Source organism: Thamnophis sirtalis, unplaced genomic scaffold (assembly GCF_051295495.1).
Source record: "Thamnophis sirtalis isolate CommonGarterSnake01/CBP01778 unplaced genomic scaffold, rThaSir2_p1.2 scaffold_2, whole genome shotgun sequence".
Taxonomy (NCBI): Eukaryota; Metazoa; Chordata; class Lepidosauria; order Squamata; family Natricidae; genus Thamnophis; species Thamnophis sirtalis.
The window spans coordinates 61567206-61588006 of record NW_028261382.1 but is presented as its reverse complement, the minus strand read 5'-3'; the positions used below and the strand labels follow the sequence as shown (position 1 = coordinate 61588006).

General features: G+C 44.5%; 1 protein-coding gene across 2 annotated transcripts in view; it reads right to left on the bottom strand.

The window, feature by feature from the left end:
- Positions 1-4255: 4255 nt before the first annotated feature.
- Positions 4256-20801, bottom strand: part of ZDHHC8 (zDHHC palmitoyltransferase 8) — a 68469-nt gene continuing 51923 nt past the window's right edge. The window contains exons 3-11 of one of the 2 annotated variants that reach the window (XM_087705765.1): positions 19704-19861; positions 16505-16677; positions 15995-16097; positions 14700-14791; positions 13351-13495; positions 11805-11910; positions 10918-11027; positions 8337-9370; positions 4256-6205 (exon numbers count right to left, since the gene is read on the bottom strand). In XM_087705765.1, the coding sequence (XP_087561891.1) occupies positions 6025-6205; positions 8337-9370; positions 10918-11027; positions 11805-11910; positions 13351-13495; positions 14700-14791; positions 15995-16097; positions 16505-16677; positions 19704-19861 (2102 nt within the window). In that variant the 3' untranslated portion in view covers positions 4256-6024. The remainder of the gene's footprint in view (positions 6206-8336; positions 9371-10917; positions 11028-11804; positions 11911-13350; positions 13496-14699; positions 14792-15994; positions 16098-16504; positions 16678-19703; positions 19862-20801) is intronic. The other variant, XM_087705766.1, reaches the window with a different exon arrangement.

Genomic DNA, 20801 nt, shown 5'->3' with positions numbered 1-20801 from the left:
GAGAGAGAGAGAGAGAGGCAGAGGGGGGAGAGAAACAGAGATGGGGAGGGAGGGAGAGAGAGAGGGAAAGAGATATACAGAGAGAGACAAAGAGAGGAGAGAGACAGACACACAGAGAGAGGGAGTCAGAGAGAGAAAGAGAGGGAGGGAGGGAGAGACAGAGAGAGGGAGGAGGGAGGAAGAGAGATATCTCAATGCACATCATCAGCCAAGTGGTTTTACAACTGGAAATGACCAGTATGTATCCCAGCAAAACATCTGCTCAGTTACACATGTGTGTCTCTATGTCTGTGTCTCTATGTATGTGCTGGCTTTAAACTAGCCGCCCTTTTGCTTTGATTTCAAAGGCCCTACAGAAACATCGATGTGCTTATCTGATCATAGCCTTATTCCTACCCCAAACCAGGCAGGCACATTTCTTGTGGTAGTGAGGCTTTGCAAATCTATACAGAAAAATCACCTGATATGTGCTACTAAAGTGTTCAGAAGACAGTTATCTACTAAATTTCATACTTCCCTGAATATGCTCCTGTGTTCCTTAATTGCTTCCAGCCCCCCTCCCCTAAGACAGCTTGGGAACTTTTAAAATGTGCATTTATTTCAAACCATCTTTCTTTTAGCAGTTCATTGCCTGCACTTGGTCCCTGTTTAACGGGAATTACAGAGTAACAGATTTGGAGGAGACCTCAGAGATCTTCTAGTCCAACCCCCTGCTCAAGAAGGAGACTCTCTACCATTCTGGACAAAGGGCCGTCCAGTCTCATCTTGAAAACCTCCAGTGATGGTCGGTTTTTTTCTTTCTTTCAAAAGGGAACTGGACTTTGTTTTTCCTTGAAGACGTTTTGCTTCTTATCCAGGAATCTTCTTCCGTTCTGACTGAAGTCAGTCTGGAGTTAGAACTGAAGAAACTTCTTGGATGAATGGAATAGAATAGAATAACAGAGTTGGAAGGGACCTTGGAGGTCTTCTAGTCCAACCCCCTGCTTAGGCAGGAAACCCTATACCACTTCAGACAAAGGGTTATCCAACCTCTTCTTTAAAACCTCCAGTGTTGGAGCATTCACAACTTCTGGAGGCCAGTTGTTCCATTGATTAATTGTTCTAACTGTCAGGAAATTTTTCCTTAGTTCTAAGCTGCTTCTCTCCTTGATTAGTTTCCACCCATTGCTTCTTGTTCTACCCTCAGGTGCCTTGGAGAATAGTTTGACTCCCTCTGCTTTGTGGCAACCCCTGGGATATTGGAAGGCTGCTATCATGTCACCCCTGGCCCTTCTTTTCATTAAACTAGACCTACCCAGTTCCTGCAACCATTCTTCATGTGTTTTAGCCTCCAGTCCCCTAATCCTCTTTCTTGCTCTTCTCTGCCCTCTTTCTAGAGTCTCCACATCTTTTCTACATCATGGTGACCAAAACTGAATGCAGGATTCCAAGTGTGGCCTTACCAAGACCTTATAAAGTCTTGATTCTATCCCTCTGTTGATGCAGCCTAGGATTGTGTTGGCTTTTTTGGCAGCTGCTGCCCATGGCTGGCTCCTATTTAAATGGTTGTCCACCAGGACTCCAAATTGTCTGTTATATCTCCTGGTGATCTGAGTAAGGAGGAAAGGCCAAGAAAAAGTCTCCCAGAACAAAAGAAAGTTTCCTTCTATAGATAGACCATTATGTGCAATCTGGGATTAAAAGAGCTTAAGAAAAGATAGAAAAAAAATATAGCAACACCCTAAAACAGTCAACAACAATCACTTAAGAGAAAAACAGCATTCAAATGAAGGAGGAAGAGCAGAGATTGGAGTTAAAATCTAGCTGGAATAAAATAGTGTTCATCCTTATCCGTCACCCTGGTGAAAGTTCAGTGGCGATTGTCCAAATTACCCAGAAGAATGTGTATCTACCTTTCCTGGATTTCTAAGGTCTTCCCATGCCCCTCCTTTCTAGCACTGATGATGTTACCTAGTTGGGTAATGAAAGGTCTGCAAGAAAATCGCAAGAAGCTCAGAGAGCACCAAGGACCCTCCTCCTCTTCTCTCCAACCCCCACTCCCCTTTTAACGCTGTTGATGTTACCTAGTTGGGTAATGAAAGGTCTGCAAGAAAGCAGACAAATTCAGACAGCATCAGGGACCTCACCACCTTTCTTCTCCTCCACGCCACACACTCCACTGATGATGTTACCTAGAGAGGTAATGAAACATCTGCATAAAACAGCCAAGCTCAGAGACAACCAAGCACTCCATGGTCTTTCAGTAAGTTTTTCCGCCCCCCCTGGATGAAGAAGTGAGAAACATCAAATGCCACAGATTTATCACGGACACAGGAAAAGAATGGATGTGACTCACTGCTCAAGGAGTGAGTAAACAAGAAGTAAACAGGCTTCATACTCACTCTAAAATCTCACCCCAAAAGAATTAGCTACAACCAAACCATACAACAATGGATGAATGCAGAGGTGATATTCAGATGGTTCTCTCCGGTTCGGGAGACACTGCCCACCCACCCCGACGTAATGCACAAGCACTGCGCATGCCCAAACGAGGCACGTGCGCCCACATTTGCAAAGCGGTCGGGAAGGTAAGTAAATGCCACCCCTGGATGAATGGGAGAAATGCCTCCCACTGTTGGGAAGCTTACCGTAAATCAAGGAAGTAAAACTAAAACATTACAAAAGTTTGCAAAGTCCAAAATGAGCCCGCGAATTTAAAAATAAATCCAAAAGTTGACCTGAAATAATATCTTCCAACTAGAATTTCCTGAAAATCTTTTTTAATCACCTTGGAGTGCCATCCCTGGAGTGGTGATAATGTTATTATTTTGGTTATTATTCACTGGGGAATTTGGAATGCATGTTTGTTGGTTTTTCACTCCGTGTAACAACACATGGTCCTCAACATACGACTACAATTGAGCCCCTCCCCCCAACTTTCATCTCTAAGCGAGACGGTTGTTAAGTTTTACCCCCGTTTTACAACCTTTCTTGCCACGGTTGTTAAGTGAATCACTGCAGTCGTTAAGTTAGCAACACACTTGTTAAGAGAATTTGGCTTCCCCATTGACCTGGCTTATCATAACCTCGGGACATTGTGACCGTCATAAATGTGAACCAGGTTGCCAAGCGTCTGAATTTGAGCCAGGTGAGTCCAGGGATGCCAAAGGGCCGTGTGAAAGATGCGTGTGCTACTTTTTCCCCAGTGCCATTGTAACTTTGAACGGGCCCTTAAAGAACTGTCATAAGTTGAGGACTACAGGTAAACATTTCAAAGATTATTAAATGCTAAATAATTGATGTTGGACAGTCACTGCTGGTCAGAATCTATTGGAGAGAGGTCTACAGTTCTCACTTCTTAAAATGCAGTTTTGTTTTGCTTAGCATGGAGGAGAGAGACGTAAGCATTTGATTCCCTGCTCTGATTCTCCCAGGACAGAGGTCAGCAACCTTAAACACTCAATGAGCCATAAAGGTCCTAACCGGAAGCTCTCCGTTCAGTTCTGGAGCTGACCGGAAGTCCGGTTCCCCCACCATAGAGTCTCTTCCTAGCGTGGCGTCTTTTTCCCCCTGTCGATCGGAAGTCCGCTTCCCCCCCACCATAGAGTTTCCTCCTAGCGCGGCGTCCTTTTCCCACTACCGATCCTAACCGAAAGCCCTATCTATTGTGGAGCTGACTGTTGACAGGGAGCCGCAGCAGAGGGGTGAAAGAGCCACATGTGGCTTGAGAGCCGCAGATTGCTGACCCCTGTCCCAGGAGAGCATTTTCTCTCTTTCCTGAACAAACCACAACTCGTGTCCAAATGATTGTAACTACAATGTTTGCACTAAGGAATCCATTCCCTCCCTGCCCTCCTAGCTCTTCCGTGCTACACACACACACACAAACACAAACACACACATCAAATTTGGCAAAAAAGGACAAACAAATCCCCCCCAACAACCCCAAACCCACAACATTTTTAACACCGTGATCTCTTGCAGCATTCAATCTTGAAAGGCAATCACCCAACATATATATATATATATATATATATATATATATATATATATATATATATATATATATATATATATATATATATATATATATATATATATATATATATATATATAACATTATTTAAGGCCATTATGCTAAGTATCGGCATTCTAAATATACTACTTCTATTTTCTGCTTGTTGTCTAAACTGAAATAGGAGATTAATTTACACCAAAGCGGAGAGGCAGAACGAGGAAGGGAAGACTTCCTAATGTCGAGGAAAAATATTTAGAATTTTTGTAAACAAGTTTTTATAGAGCACTTTTCTTTCACAGATTCTCTTTCAGATCGACTCTTTAAATCCTAGCGATCAGCGGTCTTGCTGTCTTCCCTGGATATTCAGTTTTTGTCCATCTTCAAACAGGCCACCCAGGTATCTCCTGCAGGCGTGCGTTCAGCTGACCGACACACACACACGCACACACACACAATCGCGCATGCGCACGCATACAGACGGACACACATCGCGAAATTCAACAGGTCAAAGCAATACCTTGTGCCGAGATTATACACGCTGCACCAGTGCAAGACAATTGAACATCATTTCACAGCCCCTGGGAGCAGGAGAGTTGGAAGGAGTATATGGCTGTTTTAAAATCATAAGTTACCTTCTCATATATTTTGATTTTTTCCCCCTTCAAAAGCAGGACAGGGTTATTGGTAATGTTTGAGAAACCCACCTAGAATTGTCCAAAGGAGGGGGTGGAATGGAAGTCCTTATTTGCACAACTCTTCATGGGCTCATGATAGCTTTCAGATACTTCAACAGATGGTAAGAAGATGGCTAGAAAATTGTCCAAATTCTTGGCCCAAAGGTTGGCATCTAAGAGGCTGAACAACACTCAGAGGCCTAGTGGTGTCCATCAACCTTCCTTCAGTAGATCTGATTTCTTGCACATGAATTTCCCATTCATCCTAACAGGAGGAAGATGTATGTTGGGCCCAAAGCATGGATGAATAAACCTGCTTCCCTTTGGCCACCCCTGAAATGAATTAAGAAGACCAGCACAGATAAGGAAAGGGCTGAGGGCCCAGAAGACTATAAATTAGGTAGCACTTGCTGGCCTCAAAACACAGATCTTCTGAAATTTGTATCGATCACATATGGGCCAAAAATAGAACACCAGAAAATTGTTGGGTTCCATCACTATTTCCTCATGAGGTCCATCACTTTTTCCTCATGAGTTCTATCACTTCTTCCTCATGAGGTCCATCATGTCTTCCTCATGAGGTCCATCATGTCTTTCTCATAAGTTCCATCACTTTTTCCTCATGAGTTCCATCATTTTTCCTCATGAGGCCCATCACTTTTTCCTCATGAGTTCCATCATTTCTTCCTCATGAGTTCCATCACTTCTTCCTCATGAGTTCTATCACTTCTTCCTCATAAGGTCCATCACTTCTTCCTCATGAGTTTCATCACTTTTTCCTCATGAGTTCCACCACTTTTTCCTAATGAGATCCATCACTTTTTCCTCATGAGGTCCATCACATCTTCCTCATGAGTTCCATCACCTCTTTTTCATGAGTTCTATCACCTCTTCCTCATGAGTTCCTTCACTTCTTCATCTTGGCCTTCAACCAGCCTGGAAGTTGCTTGAAGCGGGGATGGAGGAGAAAGCGACAAGGTCTAAGGACAGGATGGGATGGACAAAGACAAATGCACAACGGTTTTTTACCATTGTTAGACACAGCGGGCGTTGTCGTCAGTAGACGGGTCAGTTTGTCCAGGAAGTACCCAACGAGCTGTGCCAAGTGTATCATCCTTTGAAGGACAAGCCTACAGCTGGCCTTGGCTGGGAGAGGGGGGACTTCCTCTGTGTTGCCTTTTCAAAATGGTTGCGGGGAGGAATCATAAGTCCAGCCATGAAGAAATACAGAGCAGGCACCATCAGTTGGCTTCTGCCTTCTCTTCCTATTGGATCTTCACAGTGTATGTAGCTCCACAGATTGACCTGCAGGGGGTGTCTTCTTTCCCCATATTCCTACTCTTCTTTTTGTGTTTACACTGAAATTTCATACGTTGTTCCACCCACCCCAGAGACTTTCTTAACGTTTGAGTGTCTTGCTGGACTCACGGGAGCTTGGACGCTAGACGTTGAGCCTATTCGACACTCGACTCTGGAAAGAACCTTTGGCTGTCCATTGATTTTACTGTGAGGGCTCTTCAGCGGGACGTCCTCTCTGTCGCCGGAAGAAAGAGAAGGTCCAAAAGTTAGTAGTCAGGAAAAAAAAGAGGGGGGGTGTTATAAAGGTAGTCTCTGACGTCCAACCCCAATTGCAACCCTGAATTTTTGCAAGGCAGCTGTTAAGTAAATCACACCCGGTTTTGTGAGTCTTTTTTTTTTTTTGCTATGGTTGTTCAGCAAATCACTTGCAGTTGTTAAGCGCAAGTGGTTACACTCTGCGCAGCAGCAACAGGGATTCGTCGGAAACACGTGATTAATCCATCAGAGCAATTTTACACAACTACCTGTATTTTCCCCAATAATACTACCGGGTGTTATATTAATCTTTGCTCCAAAAGACTCATTAGGGCTTATTTTCAGGGAAATATGGCGCTAAATGCGTCCATCTGGCTGACGATCTTAACTGGGATTTATTTTTTCGGTAGGGCTTATATTACATGATTTGGGCCAATCACCAGGAGACGGTGAGTTCTAGTCTTGTTTAGTTATGAAAACTGACTGGATGACTTTGGGCCAATCAACAGGAGATAGTGAATTCTAGTCCCACCTTAGATATGAAAGCCGCCTGGGTGACTTTGAGCCAATCACCAGGAGATGGTGAGTTCTAGTCTTGCTTAGTTATGAAAACTGACTGGGTGATTTTGGACCAATCACCGCGAGACTGGGAGTTCAAGTCCCGCCTTAGGCATACAAGACGGCTGGGTGGCTTTGGGCCAATCACCAGGAGATTGAGAGTTCTAGTCTTCCTTAGTCCTGAAAAATCATGCTAGGGCTTATTTTCTGATTAGGTCTTATTTTGGGGAAACATGCTAATGGAGCAAATCCTTTTGCATTATTACTCTTTTGCATTTTAGTATTTAATGATTATGGACCATATGTTAAAGGACTGATATTATAGATATTACAGTACAGTTAAATTGTTAAATGTGAGTTAACAAATGTTAAATTGTGAGTTTAACATCTGCAACTTGACCACCAAGCTCAGAGAGCACCCAGAATTCCGCAGTCATCCTCCTCTTTCTCCCCCACCTCTTCCTCCATTCCATAACCCCCACTCCCTCCTAGTGCTGATCTTGTTACCTAGTTTGGTAGTGAAATGTCTGCAAGAAAACCACCAAGCTCAGAAAGCACCAAGGATCCCAAATGTTAGAATCTACTTTTTTATTACAAATGCAACATCTATATCTATATCTATATCTATATCTATATCTATATCTATATCTATATCTATATCTATATCTATATCTATATCTATATCTATATCTATATCTATATCTATATCTATATATCTATCTATCATCTATCTATCATCTATCTATCTATCTATCTATCTAATCTATCTATCATCTATCTATCTATCTATCTATCTATCTATCTATCTATCTATCTATCTATCTAATTAAGCAACCCATTTCACATACTCATTGGATCTCAGTGCTTAAATCTGAAACTTGATACTTACGTCTAATAGCCAGCCTTTAAGTTATTTTACGTGCAGTGTACTTTCTAGTATGTTACTCTTAAATATTGGATGAGTCTAGGGAATTACAATTTATTTCTGAATAACAAATTAGCCTATAATCTAGTCACCGACTGCCAGCAGTTTGGCAGTTCAAATCTCACCAGGCTCAAGGTTGACTCAGCCTTCTATCCTTCCAAGGTGGGTAAAATGAGGATCCAGATTGTTGGGGGCAAGAGGCTGACTCTGTAAAACCCCTTAGAGAGGGCTATAAAGCACTGTGAAGTGGTATATAGGTCTAGGTGCTATTGCTAGTCCTTCCTTCCTTTATTCCTTCCTTCCTTCTTTCTTTCTCCCCTCCCTTCCTCCCCGCACAGTGGTTAGAATGCAATATTGCAGGCTAATTCTCCTAACTGGCAGCTGCAAGCAGTTTGAGTCTGACCGGCTCAAGGTTGACTCAGCCTTCCCTTTTTCCAAGGTGGATAAAATGAGGACCCAGATTATTGGTGGCAAGAGGCTGACTCTGTAAACCGCTTAGAGAGAGCTATAAAGCACTGCGAAGCGATATTTTAATCTAAGTGCTATTACTATTAAAAATAATCCACAGATTGAAATCTGCACCCTGTTTTCTCACAGACAACTGCAGCCGTGCTAGAACTCTCCATACCTTGCGGTGCCTATCGACTGGGCTTCCGCTAGCTCCATAGTGTTAACGAAGGAGACGGATTTCGCAGCCCCGTACGAGGGAGAATGCGGGATCCCACTGCTTGGAGATGAAGGAACTTGGTGGCTTGGCGATTTGTAGGAGCCGTTACTCATCCGGCTCTGCAGTGCCTGATGGGCTTGGATGTTGTTGTTGGCTAGGTCTGCTTGGAGAGAAGGTGTGGAAGTCCTTGACACTCGGGTCATAGCGCTGGAGAGGGAAGAAACGGACGTCTGCAAAGCCGGGTTGCGTGCGCTGAAGCTGCTATGGGGCATCAAATTGTCTCTGGAGCCGTATCTCAGGACTAAGCTACGGGGATCGTCCGAGAGCAGGCTGACTTGCTGAAGGCTGTAAGAACTCGGGGTGTCGTACACCCCCGAATCGGCAAACACGGAGTCTGGGTGAGAGTGCAGGAGCTTCTCTCTCTCCTCCATCTCTTTCCTTTCTTGGATAGACGCCATAATTGTTTTCGACAAGTTGTCGTAGCGGACCGGGGAAGGGTCGCGAGGGTGCGGGGCTGGCCCACCGGGGCTAAAGGTCTGGGGAGACTGGCGCTGGAGTTCCCTTCCCCGCAGATGGCACATTTTGGCAGACAAATATGGCGAGTGGTATCCGACGGAGCCCACTGCGGCATGCGCGACGCACCGCTTCCCGGCCGGGGAAATGGGGTTGAGCAAACTGTCGTAGGATAAGCTCCCGTTCCTGTTGGAGAGGGAATTGGGGGCAAAGATGCTTTTGTAGGGGGTCGAGGCCGCCCCTTCAGATTTCATGGGGTGGAGGGCCAGCTTTTCGGGGCCTCTCCGGGCACCCGTTTTCAGGCTGAGGGATCTGGAGTTGGAGGCAAAAGAATCGGCTTGGAGTGGAGAAGACTGATAGGTCTTGTGAAGGGAACTCTTCCGGTAGTTGGGGAGCTCCATGCTGGGCTCGGATTGATAATCCAGGCTGCTGTCGTTATCATCGGCCAGGGAGCTTTGCCGGAGTCCTTCCTGGAGGGAGATCTGGGAGAAAAGAAGGAAGGGTCAGGTGGAGCTGCTGTCAGCCCTGATGGGTCAACCAGACAGGAAACACAACCAGATGGGCTAATTTGACTTTATTGTAAGGCTACCTTAATGGAATCTTGCAAGACTGAAAGTACAAATCTCTCATCGTCTCTTTTTTAGTCTGATAAGTTAGGGATGATCCTTTCTGAGTTTCTGTCTTTTCCCTTATGTAGCTGCAGGCGATGACATCTCTTATCCGATTATTCCCTAGGCAATTCTCCCATATTCCCAGTTTATTCCTTCATACCACTACATCAGCGGAGAAAAGATATTTCTTTCTCCCTCTCTCGCTCTCTGTCTCTGACTCTCTCTCTCTTTTGTCTGTGTCTTTGACTCTGTCTCTTTCTTTCTCTCTCTGTCCCTGTCTATTTTGTCTGTCTGTCTGTCTGTCTCTCTCTCTCTCTCTTTGTCTGACTCTCTCTCTCTCTTTTATTTCTGTGTGTCTCTGTCTCTCTCTTTTTCTCTGTCTCTCTCTGTCTCTGCCACTATCTCTTTTCTCTCTCTCTCTCTCTCCCCCCCTCTCTCTCTGTGTCTTTGCCTCTCTCTCTTTTATCTCTCTCTCTCTCTGTGTCTCTGCTTCTCTCTGTGTCTCTGTCTCTCTCTCTTTTATCTCTCTCTCTCTCTGGGGATCTGTCTGTCTCTCTCACTGTCTTTCTCTCTCTCTGTCTTTCTTTCTGTTTGTCTCTCTCTCTCTGTCTCTGACTCTCTCTGACTCTGTCTCTCTCTTTTGTCTCTCTCTCTCTGGGGATCTGTGTGTCTCTGTCTCTGTCTCTGTCTCTCTCTGTCTTTCTTTCTGTTTGTCTCTCTCTCCAACTCTCTCTTTCTCTGTCTCTCTCTGTGTCCATGCCTCTCTCTCTTTTATCTCTCTCTCTCTGTCTGTGTGTCCTTCTTTCTGTTTGTCTCTCTCTCTCTTTGTCTCTGACTCTCTCTCTCTTGTCTTTGTGTATCTGTCTTTCTTTCTGTCTCTGACTCTCTCTGACTCTGTCTCTCTCTTTTCTCTCTCTCTCTCTCTCTCTGGGGATCTGTCTCTCTCTCTCTCTCTCTGTCTTTCTTTCTGTTTGCCCCTCTCTCCATCTCTCTCTTTCTATCTGTCTCTCTCTCTCTCTCATTCACTCATCCAAGGAACAAATCCCTGAAAAACAGATTAATGAGCCAGTATATAGCTTTCTTAAAAAGGTCTTTTTATTGGTGCTGTAGTTTCATTGTTCAAAATGACAAAGAATGATGGTTAAAGGTTTGCTTCTGGAGAGGAAAAGGAGTAATAACCATAGCACAGCACAGCACAAAAAAACCCACAACACAACATCCCTTTTAGACACATTATGTAAAAACCTGGTTGAGAAACACTGTCCGATCTGCTACCATTCCACTTTATTTTATTTTATTTTTTTGACCCCAGGAAGAGGCAATTTCGTAGAAAGAAAACATTGCAAGTTGGTTTGAAGTTGGCCATTTTTTTTCATTCGGTCAAACCTGAGATTCAACCTGCAACCATGCCACCTTACCTGCTCAGATGTTCCATGGTAGTGGACTTTAGAGTTGCTGCTGAAAGCAGGGCGATATTTGTACATGGCAGGTGTGGAAGGGCTGATCAGCTTGGGAGAAAGGCTGCTCTCTGGAAAACAAAAGAGAAAACAAGCCATGGTTTATGGCATGCCCAAACCATGATTGCTTTTCACATAACCTATATCATATAAATGACTTGCTTACGGCTTAGCAAACTCTGTAAATCCAGCTACCGAATTTTTCAAATCTTAGCTTATGGCTTAGGGCAAGGGCCAGCCACCGGTGGCTCTGGAGCCGCATGTGGCTTTTTCATCCCACTGCTGCGGCTCCCTGTCGCCAGTCGGCACCACAATTTTGAAAGGAGCTTCCAGTTTTTTGGGGGCGGGGGGAGCAGGGCACTCCAGGAGGAGACTCTATGGCAAGGGGCGGGGTTTTCTGGTCAGCTCCACAATTGATAGGGCTTTCGGTTAGGGCAGGTAGAGGAAAAGGATGCTGCACTAGGAGGAGACTCTATGGTGGGGGAACCGGACTTCCAGAGGAGAAAGGATGCCGCACTAGGAGGAGACTCTATGGTGGGGGAACCGGACTTTCGATTGGCTCCAGAATTGAACAGGCAGGGGCTTCCGATTAGGACCTTTGTGGTTCTTTGAGTGGTTTAAGGTTGCCGTCCCCTGGCTTAGGGTGTTACATGCGCCCAGTTAATGATGGCTTAGTCAGTAAACCATAGTTCAACAAACTATGGCTTAGTTTCTATGAATCCAGTAGTTTCTGTATCACGGGCTCAAGCCATCATGAATTTTTCACCAGAAAGAACGTTTTAAAAGAGAAAAATCCATACGTTCACTTGATTTAAATAAATAAATAAATAAAAGATCCAATCTTGTACCTTCGGTGCTTCCCAGTTCGCTGTATTTACTGGAATCCCCTTTGGGTGGAAGTGGAGGCTGCATATCCATGGTATTTTCATCCAGTGCTTCTAAACTAATTTTAGACTGAAAACAATCACAAAACAAAGTTAAGCGTTGCCCAGCAGTCTATCCTAACCCTTAAATCATGCATCCCCTCCCCCCCCAGATGCCTCTACACATTGTGCAGGGTAACAGCGGCCTTCACACATTGTGTTAAACTGCAGCATTGTTTGTTCCGTTTGAGTTTAGCCAGCGCATGAAAACAGCCACATTTGTTTTCCTCATCCTGGTTTATGGCTTAATAGGTTCTCTGAACCCATCCAGTTGAGACTTGTTCAACAAACCATGGTTAAACAAAGCATTAATGTAGTCTAAAGATGCTTTGCTAGGAGCCAGTTTGGTCTAAGTGGGTAAAGCATCGGGCTAGAAGCCAGACCATGAGTTCTAATCCTGCCTTAGTGATGAAAGCCAACTGGATGACTTTGAGCCAATCACCAGGAGACTGGGAGTTCTAGTCCCGCTTTAGGCATGAAAGACAGCTGGGTGACTTTGGGCTACTCACCAGGAGATGGTGAGTTCTAGTCTTGCTTAGTTATGAAAACTGACTGGGTGATTTTGGGCCAATAATCGGGAGACTGGGAGTTTTAGTCTTGCCTTAGGCATGAAAGATGGACTTTGGGCCAATCACCGGGAGACTGGAAGTTCTAGTTTCACCTTAGGCATCAAAGCCAACTGGGTGACTTTGGGCCAATCACCAGGAGATGGTGAGTTCTAATCTTGCTTTGTCATGAAAGCCGACTGGGTGACTTTGGGCCAATCACCAGGAGACTGGGAGTTCTAATCCCGCCTTAGCCATGAAAGCCGGCTAGATGACCTTGGCCCAATCCCTCCCTCTCAACTCACCTGATCTCACCAGGTTATTGTTGTGAGGAACATGGGAGAAGGAAGGACTGTTATGTATGTTGGGCACCTTGAGCTCTTTATAAAACCGATAAAGGCAGGATACAAAGAAATAAATATAAATAATTAGACAAATTATTGTGCACCTAGAATTTTTGCTTTGCAGGGATGGAAACCTGAAATAAGCAACTAACTTTCATTTCAGCCTGGCTGGACTGGATTCACCTATCATGCTAGACCATAATTTAGCTTGTCTGGCTTTGGCCCAACATGTTGTACAAATCCAGCCGTGACCCAACAAATGCACGCCGACAAAACCGCGCCCAAAAAGCGAGATTAGGGTTAGGGTTATAACGTTGTTTTCGCATCCCACTATGTTGTTTGTGGATGGCACGCTTTTTGTGGGCACGGTTTTGTCGGCGCAGTTTTGTCAGCGCGCATTTGTCGGGCGCACATTTTGGGGTGAACCAAATCCAGCTAGTGAAAGTTATTCATATTCGTATTCATAAAAGCCTGTTTTATGAATTCAGCCCAACGTGGGTAAGTTTTATGGAACTCTTCCACCAGGAAAACATGGAAACAGATCTCTATATGGGTGGATCGTAGGTAGAAGATAGCTCTTACGGAATGCTTCACCTTGCTCTGGTTGAGGTTGGCTTGAACACCGTTATCACTTATTTTGACTGTGATCTGTCGCTCCTTTAGCTCCGGCCTCAGGAAAGGGGGCTTCACGCTTGCCATCTCCTTCTTCTTGGGATCCACAATGTACCTGCAAGATCACGGGACCTTGAAACATATGCTTTTCATAAAAAGATACCCCCTCATGAGTGCTGCAGACCCTCAATGAGGTCTTCAAGTGGTTTACACAAAGGAACAATTAATGAGCAACTAAGAGAGGAGGTTAAGAGGTGCTTCTAAAGAAATAAATATATATAGCAGCAAAATGAATCATCTACAAGGAGGGATCAACTGAAAAAAACAACAACGCCATTTTGGTGTGAAAGGCCACAGGCAAAGGCTTTGCGGGGGGATGAAGTCATGTGATAGTAGCGTCTACAATTTCCTGCGTTAGATGAGGAGAGCACATCTTTCTCCTTCTGCCCTGGCCACTTTTGACCGAGGGACGATAGAGAGCATTTTAACAAACTGCATCACTGTTTGGTTTGGTGGCAGCAGTGCCTCAGATAGAAAGTCCCTACAGAGAGTGATAAGGACAGCAGAGAAGATCAAAGCATTGTTAGAGACCCCACACATTCACTTTATGGTCTGTTTCTGCTGCTCCCCTCTGGGAGGAAGTTTCAAAATATTTCTAGCGGGGACTACCAGATTGTGTAACAGCTTTGTTCCTTATGCTATCCGTCACATGATTTGTTTTTCTCGCCATGTACATGTATACATCCAAACTAGACTGTGTTGTTTCTCTGTGTCATATAACTTATGTGGGTATGTGGATGGATGGATGGATGTGTGTGTGTGTGTGTGTGTGTGTATGTGTATGTATGCATGTATGAATTATTTATTTATTTATTTATTTATTTATTTATTTATTTATTTATTTATTTATTTATTTATTTAGTCATGTTCATGTAGTGAATATTGGAGTTGGTGACACTTTGAGAGCTGTTGCATGGAAATTTCATTTTAATGTATGCCGATTAGTGTACATTCAAAGTGACAATAAAATTATTCTATTCTATTCTATTTTATTCTACTCTACACTGCTCAGCTCTATTCTACTCTATTATTCTACTCTACTCTTCTACTCTACTCTACTCTTCTACTCTACTCTACTCTTCTACTCTACTCTACGTTAACACACCAAGGGGTTAAAATCTGCATCTATCATTTGTACAGATTCAAAATATAATCAATAAATCAGTGAGGACCAGCTTGTCCAGTCCCCAAGCTCTCATCCCCACAAACCCAGCATTGGGGTTAATGATCAATCTTCTGTACTTCTCCTTAGATCTCACCTAGGAGCCAGGGGGCTACAGAGGACATGTTCCACGTTCCCGCAGCATCCTTGAGTAAAAGGATTGACTCCTCCACGGAACTTACCCGTTACCTGGAATTAAAAACAAGGAGGGCAGTTTAAAAAAGGGAATGCTGAGAAAGACCTTGGGAGATGGAGGGAGGAGAGATGCTGCCTATGGAACCATCAGATAAGAGGCAGCATAGCCCACAGCTGGATAGTGGATGGGGCAAGAGACTCAGAAGGGACCCTCCCTAATTTCCTGGGCTGTAAAAGAGAAGCGGGGAGGGGGAGAGGATTGCACAGGTATTTCTGGACTTAGGACTACAATGGAGCCCGACATTTCTGTTGTTAAGCGAGACAGTTGTTCAGTGAGTTTTGACCCATGTTACCACTTTTCTTGCTAAGTGAATCGCTGCAACTTCATTTAATGATCATTTGGTGAAAAAAGTGACCTATGACCATGTTTCACACTTATGACCGTTGCAACATCCCCATGGTCGCATGACCAAAATTCAGAATGCTTGGCAACTCACTCACATTTATGACAGTTGAAGTGCCCCGGGATCGTATGATCCCCTTTTGTGACCTTCTGGCAAACAATGTGAATGGGGAAGCCAGATTCGCTTAACAACCGTGTGACTGACTTCAGAATCGCAACGATTCACTTAACAAATGTGGCAAAAAAAGTTGTAAAATGGGGCCAAAACTCACTTAACAAATGTCACACTTTAGCCACAGAAATTTTGGGCTCAATTGTGGTCGGAACTCAAGGACAGAGACGTGGTGGCTCAGGGACTAAGACGCTGAGCTTGTCGATCAGAAAGGTCGGCGGTTTGTATCCCTAGCGCCGCGTAACGGAGTGAGCTCCTGTGACTTGTCCCAGCTTCTGCCAACCTAGCAGTTCGAAAGCATGTAAAACATGCAAGTAGAAAAATAGGAACCACCTTTGGTGGGAAGGGAACAGTGTTCTGTGCGCCTTCGGCGTTGAGTCATGCTGGGCACATGACCATGGAGACATCTTTGGACAGTGCTGGCTCTTTGGCTTTGAAACGGAGATGAGCACTGCCCCCTAGAGTTAGGAATGACTAGCAAATATGTGCCAGGGGAACCTTTATCTTTTTAACTCAAGGACTACTTGTAAGTAATACATTGACAACCCATGGTTTTTAATCAATTGTGGTTGTACGTTGAGGACTATATGTATGGGCAACTTTCTGGTGGTGCAAGGAATAGCAAATAATCCCAAATAAATAAATAAGCAAATAAATAGGATAGATAGAAAAGCCATCTTACCTGCTCGTTGGTTGTGCGTCCTCGGGCCACCAAAACAATGTGGAAAGCAGTCAAGCCAATCACTGGGATGAAGAATAGCCCAGCGATACACATGACTGTCATTCTGGATGATGATGTTAAGGAAACCCTGAAAATTATTGTCCCTTTTGGCACGGGAGTACGGTAGAAAGAATCACTTTCGTGCTGGCCTGAGCCTCAATTGGCCGGGTTGAACCCGAGAGAATCAGAGGTGGTATTCAGCAGGTTCTGACAGATTCTGGAGAACCGGTAGTGGAAATTTTGAGTAGTTCGGAGAACTGGCAAATACCACCTCTGGCTGGCCTCGCCCCCATCTATTATTCTCTGCCTCCCGAGTCCCAGCTGATCGGGATGAAATGGAGATTTTACAGTATCCTTCCCCTGCCATTCCCACCAAGCCACGCCCACCACGCCATGCCATGCCATGCCCACAGAATTGGTAGTAAAAAAAATTGAATCCCACCACTGGACAAGACCCCAAAAGGAGGATACGTAACGGCGGTGTGGGCCACACCCACTTTCTCAGCGTGATGTAAGACATAGATAAGCCCAAAGGTGAATACGCCGACCATGTGGGCACTTAAAGACAGCAAGAAGAGGAAAAAATAGCGGTAGTTTCGTCTTCCGATACAGTTATTAACCCAAGGGCAGTGATGATCAAAATCCTGGTGAAACAACAGGAGAGACAGTGTAATAATGCAGGCATAACTTGGTGTACACAGGAATAATGAGAAACGTAATAACAACAATCACAAAAACATTATCAACCTGTCGGGCTTCCAAGAGCCGGGAAAGACACATGGAGTTACTTCTGAGCAAAGTCCTTTGTTGTTCCTCAGCTATAGACAGAATCTTGCCAAACTAAAGCAGCTATCAAATTGTCAGGCAGAGAGAGAGACAGAGACAGAGACAGACAGAGAGAGAGAGAAAGACAGAGAGAGACAGAAAGACAGAGAAAGACAGAGAGAGACAGAGAGAGACAGAGAGAAAGACAGAGAGAGACACACAGAGAGAAAGACAGGAACAGAGGGAGAAAGAGAGAGAGGCAGACACACACACACACACACACACACACACACACACAGAAAGACAGAGAGAGACAGACAGAGACAGACAGAAAGACAGAAAAAGAGAGAAAGACAGAGAAAGACAGAGAGAGACAGAGAGAAAGACAGAGAGAGACAGAGACACACAGAGAGAAAGACAGAGAGAGAGACACACAGAGAGAGAGAGAGAGAAAGAGAGAGACACAGACACAGAGAGAGAAAGACACAGAGAGAGAGAGAGAGACAGAGAAAGACAAGGACAGAGGGAGAAAGAGAGAGAGATGCAGAGAGAGACACACACACAGAGAGAGAAAAAGAAGAGAAAGACAGAGAAAAAAAAAGAGAGAGAGAGAGAGAGAGAGAGAGAATTTAAGGGATATATGTGTGACAAAGACAAAGAGGATTTCCTGGTAATAAACCACCTGCTCAATAAAACACTACGACTACTATGACATAAAATCCTATTGTCTTCTCAGCCAATAAATTCTCCTCGCTAACCTTCACCCTAGCCATCCCTCTAATGAAGAGGGATGCGTTTTATGTTCTGCTCCGGCTGACTCCTTTTAATGAATTTCTCTGCCCGGAGTTGATTCTCATCTCCTTTTTTTTTAACTGCACAACCAACGACGTCAGAAAACGGTTTTCAAAGACTGCCAAGGTGGTCAACAGGGTCTCGCGGGGGGAAAGAAAGTTAGAAGGTGCCAGATGTCGAAAAAGGAAAGAAGTACCTCGCTTAAGAATAAGATATTTGTGCGTTTGCAACCGGGATCATTATGGTCTGGCTTTGCTTCGTGGCTTAAATATCCGGCGAGTAGAATGAAGGCATCTAATTTAACGCACAACATAGAATCCTACACCATCTTGTTTGTCTCTTGAGAATCTTTATGCGGGTCAAGAAGCAACAGTGAAAAATGGACACGGAACCACTGATTGGTTCAAAATTGGGAAAGGAATCCGACAAGGCTGTTATACTGGTGATAGTGAACCTTTTTGGCACTGAGTACCAAAAAGGGAGCGGGGGGGTGCACGCAGGGCAACGAGTGTCAAAAGGGGACCACTTTGCATGTGCGCAAGCGATTTGCGTGCGAGCACTTTGCACGTCTGGGCCGGGACCAGGAAGAGAAGCTGCCCAGTGGGCATGCACGTACCAGAAAACAAATTTCTGGTTTCTGGCACGGCCCAGCAAGTCTTCTGGTTACTGCCGCGCATGTTAACACACCGATCAGCTGCCCAGCATGCATGCTCACACCAGAAAACAGAAGAGCAGCTCTTTCGGTTTCTGGTACTGCCACACGCACAAGACAGCTGATTGCCACGTGCACCTGTGCGCCAGAAACCTGGAAGAGGAATGGGTGATGCCACATATGCCGGGCAACATGACTCCACATGCCACTTCCGGGACATGTGCTATAGGTTTGCCATCACGGCTGTATACTGTCGCCCTGCCTATTGAACTTATATGCAGAGCACATCATGAGAAAGGCGGGGCTAGATGAATCAAAAATTGGAATTAAGATTGAGAAATATCAACAATCTCAGATAGTTAGATGACGCCACTCTAATGGCAGAAAGTGAAGAGGAACTAAAGAGCCTCTTGATGCAGGTGAAGAAGGAGAGTGCAAAAGCTGGCTTGAAACTCAACATTAAGAAAACTAAGATCGTGGCATCCGGCCCGTTCAATTCCTGGCGCCTTTCTGCAGGCGTGACCGTCCTTTTCTGGAGGAGGGCCGGATGTCAGCCTCTGCTTCGCTACTGCTTTTCGGCTGCCATTGAAACGGGGAGGAAGGGCATGGTATTTGGGAAGGGAATCATTCTGTACTGGAGGACTGTTTATTAGGGAGTTATTCTCACCATCTCTTTGCGCATGTGGAAGGAAGGGAGTTTCCCGCCGAGGCCAACTGTCCAGCATTCCATCCTGATGATGATTTTTGAAGATGTCTCCCACCTGACAGTTGGGTGAAATATGATTGGACTATGGACTGGGGTACCAAGGGGAGGGGAATGAATCTTGTATTGATATCTATTGCTTTCACGCCTTTTTATTCAGATTCAGCTTTGCTTTGCTTCTAATCGTTTGTAGCCAGTAAAAGTACACTTAATTCTGAAATATGGAGTTGAGTGGTTTCTTTCTTGGTTATTAAATGAAGGGGCAGTGACATGCGGAAGAAATGGAGGTCAGGACAGAGTTTATTTTCCTGGGCTCCAAGATCATTGCAGAGGGGGATGGCAGGCAAGGAATCAAAAGATGCTTGCTCCTAGGGAGAAAAGCTATGGCAAATCTAGACAGCCTACTAAAAAGCAGAGACATCACCCTGCCAACAAAAGTGCACCTAGTCAAGGCTGTGGTTTCCCCAGTTGAAATGGATGGCTGTGAAATTTGGACCATAAGGAAGGCTGAGTGCCAAAGAATGGAGGCCTTTGAACTCTGGTGCTGGAGAAGACTCCTGCGAGTCCCTTGGACTGCAAGGCGATTAAAGGCAAGGAGGGTTGGACTAGATGACCTTCAAGGTCCCTTCAACTCTGTTAATCTGTTGAACTGTATTGCCTTTACTATAAAATCAATAATTCAAGGGATCGTGTTGAGTTATATTTTCTACGGCAAGTTTATAACTCTGCCCGTAAAGGAAAATTGCGCGTGTCCTTACCTCAACGCAGTTGTCGCAAACGCTGCAGTGGGAGCAACGCGGAGGGCGGTAGAAGTGGCAAGTGGCGCACCATTTCATCCGAACTTGGATGCCTTTGATCTCCACGTTCTTATAGAGCGGAGCTCGGAAGTCGTCATCTTTATCCTCGTCTTCGTCGGCTGCTCGGGGTTCGGATGACACAAAGAAACAGTTCAATGAGACACAAACGTTCTCGTACTCCTCGTCTTTACAAACAGCCCAAAATTTTCGTGGCTAAGTGTGAGACACATCTTCATTGAGTTTTGCCCCATTTTGTCACCTTTCTGGGCTTCTGCTGGGAAGCCAATTGCTACGAGTTGTTCAGTTAGCCACACGGTTGTTAAGTGAATCCCACACACTCACTTTACGGTCTGTTTCGGTTGCTCCCATCCAGGAGGAGGTTTTCAAAGTATTTCTAGCGGGAGTACCAGATTCTGGAATAGCTTTGTTCCCTAAATCACCCGTCTGGGAAACTCGCAAGATTCGTTTTTTTCTCACTGTTTACATTTATACATCCAGACTAGGCTGTGTTGTTTCTCTGTGTCATATCATATAGGTGGGTATATGCATAATTTTGTATTTATATATTGTCATGGTTATTTAGTGTATATTGGAGGTGGTGGCCCTGTGAGAGCTGTATGCAATGACATTTCATTTTAATGTATGCTGATTAGTGTACATTCAAAGTCACAATAAAATTATTCAAAGTCTATCTATCTTCTACATCCTCCATCCATCTTTCCCTTTCCCGCTCTCTAACCTCTCTATCGTTCTCTATCATCTATCTATCTATCTATCTATCTATCTATCTATCTATCTATCTATCTATCTATCTATCTATCTATCTACCTACCTACCTACCTACCTACCTACCTACCTACCTTACATCTATCTATCTATCTATCTATCTATCTATCTATCTATCTATCTATCTATCTATCTATATTTATCCATCCATCCATCCATCCAAATCTATCTATCTATCCATCCATCCATCCATCATCTATCCATCCACACTCCATCCATCCTTTCCCTTTCCCTCTCTAATCTCTTTATCATTTTATCATTCTATCCATCCAT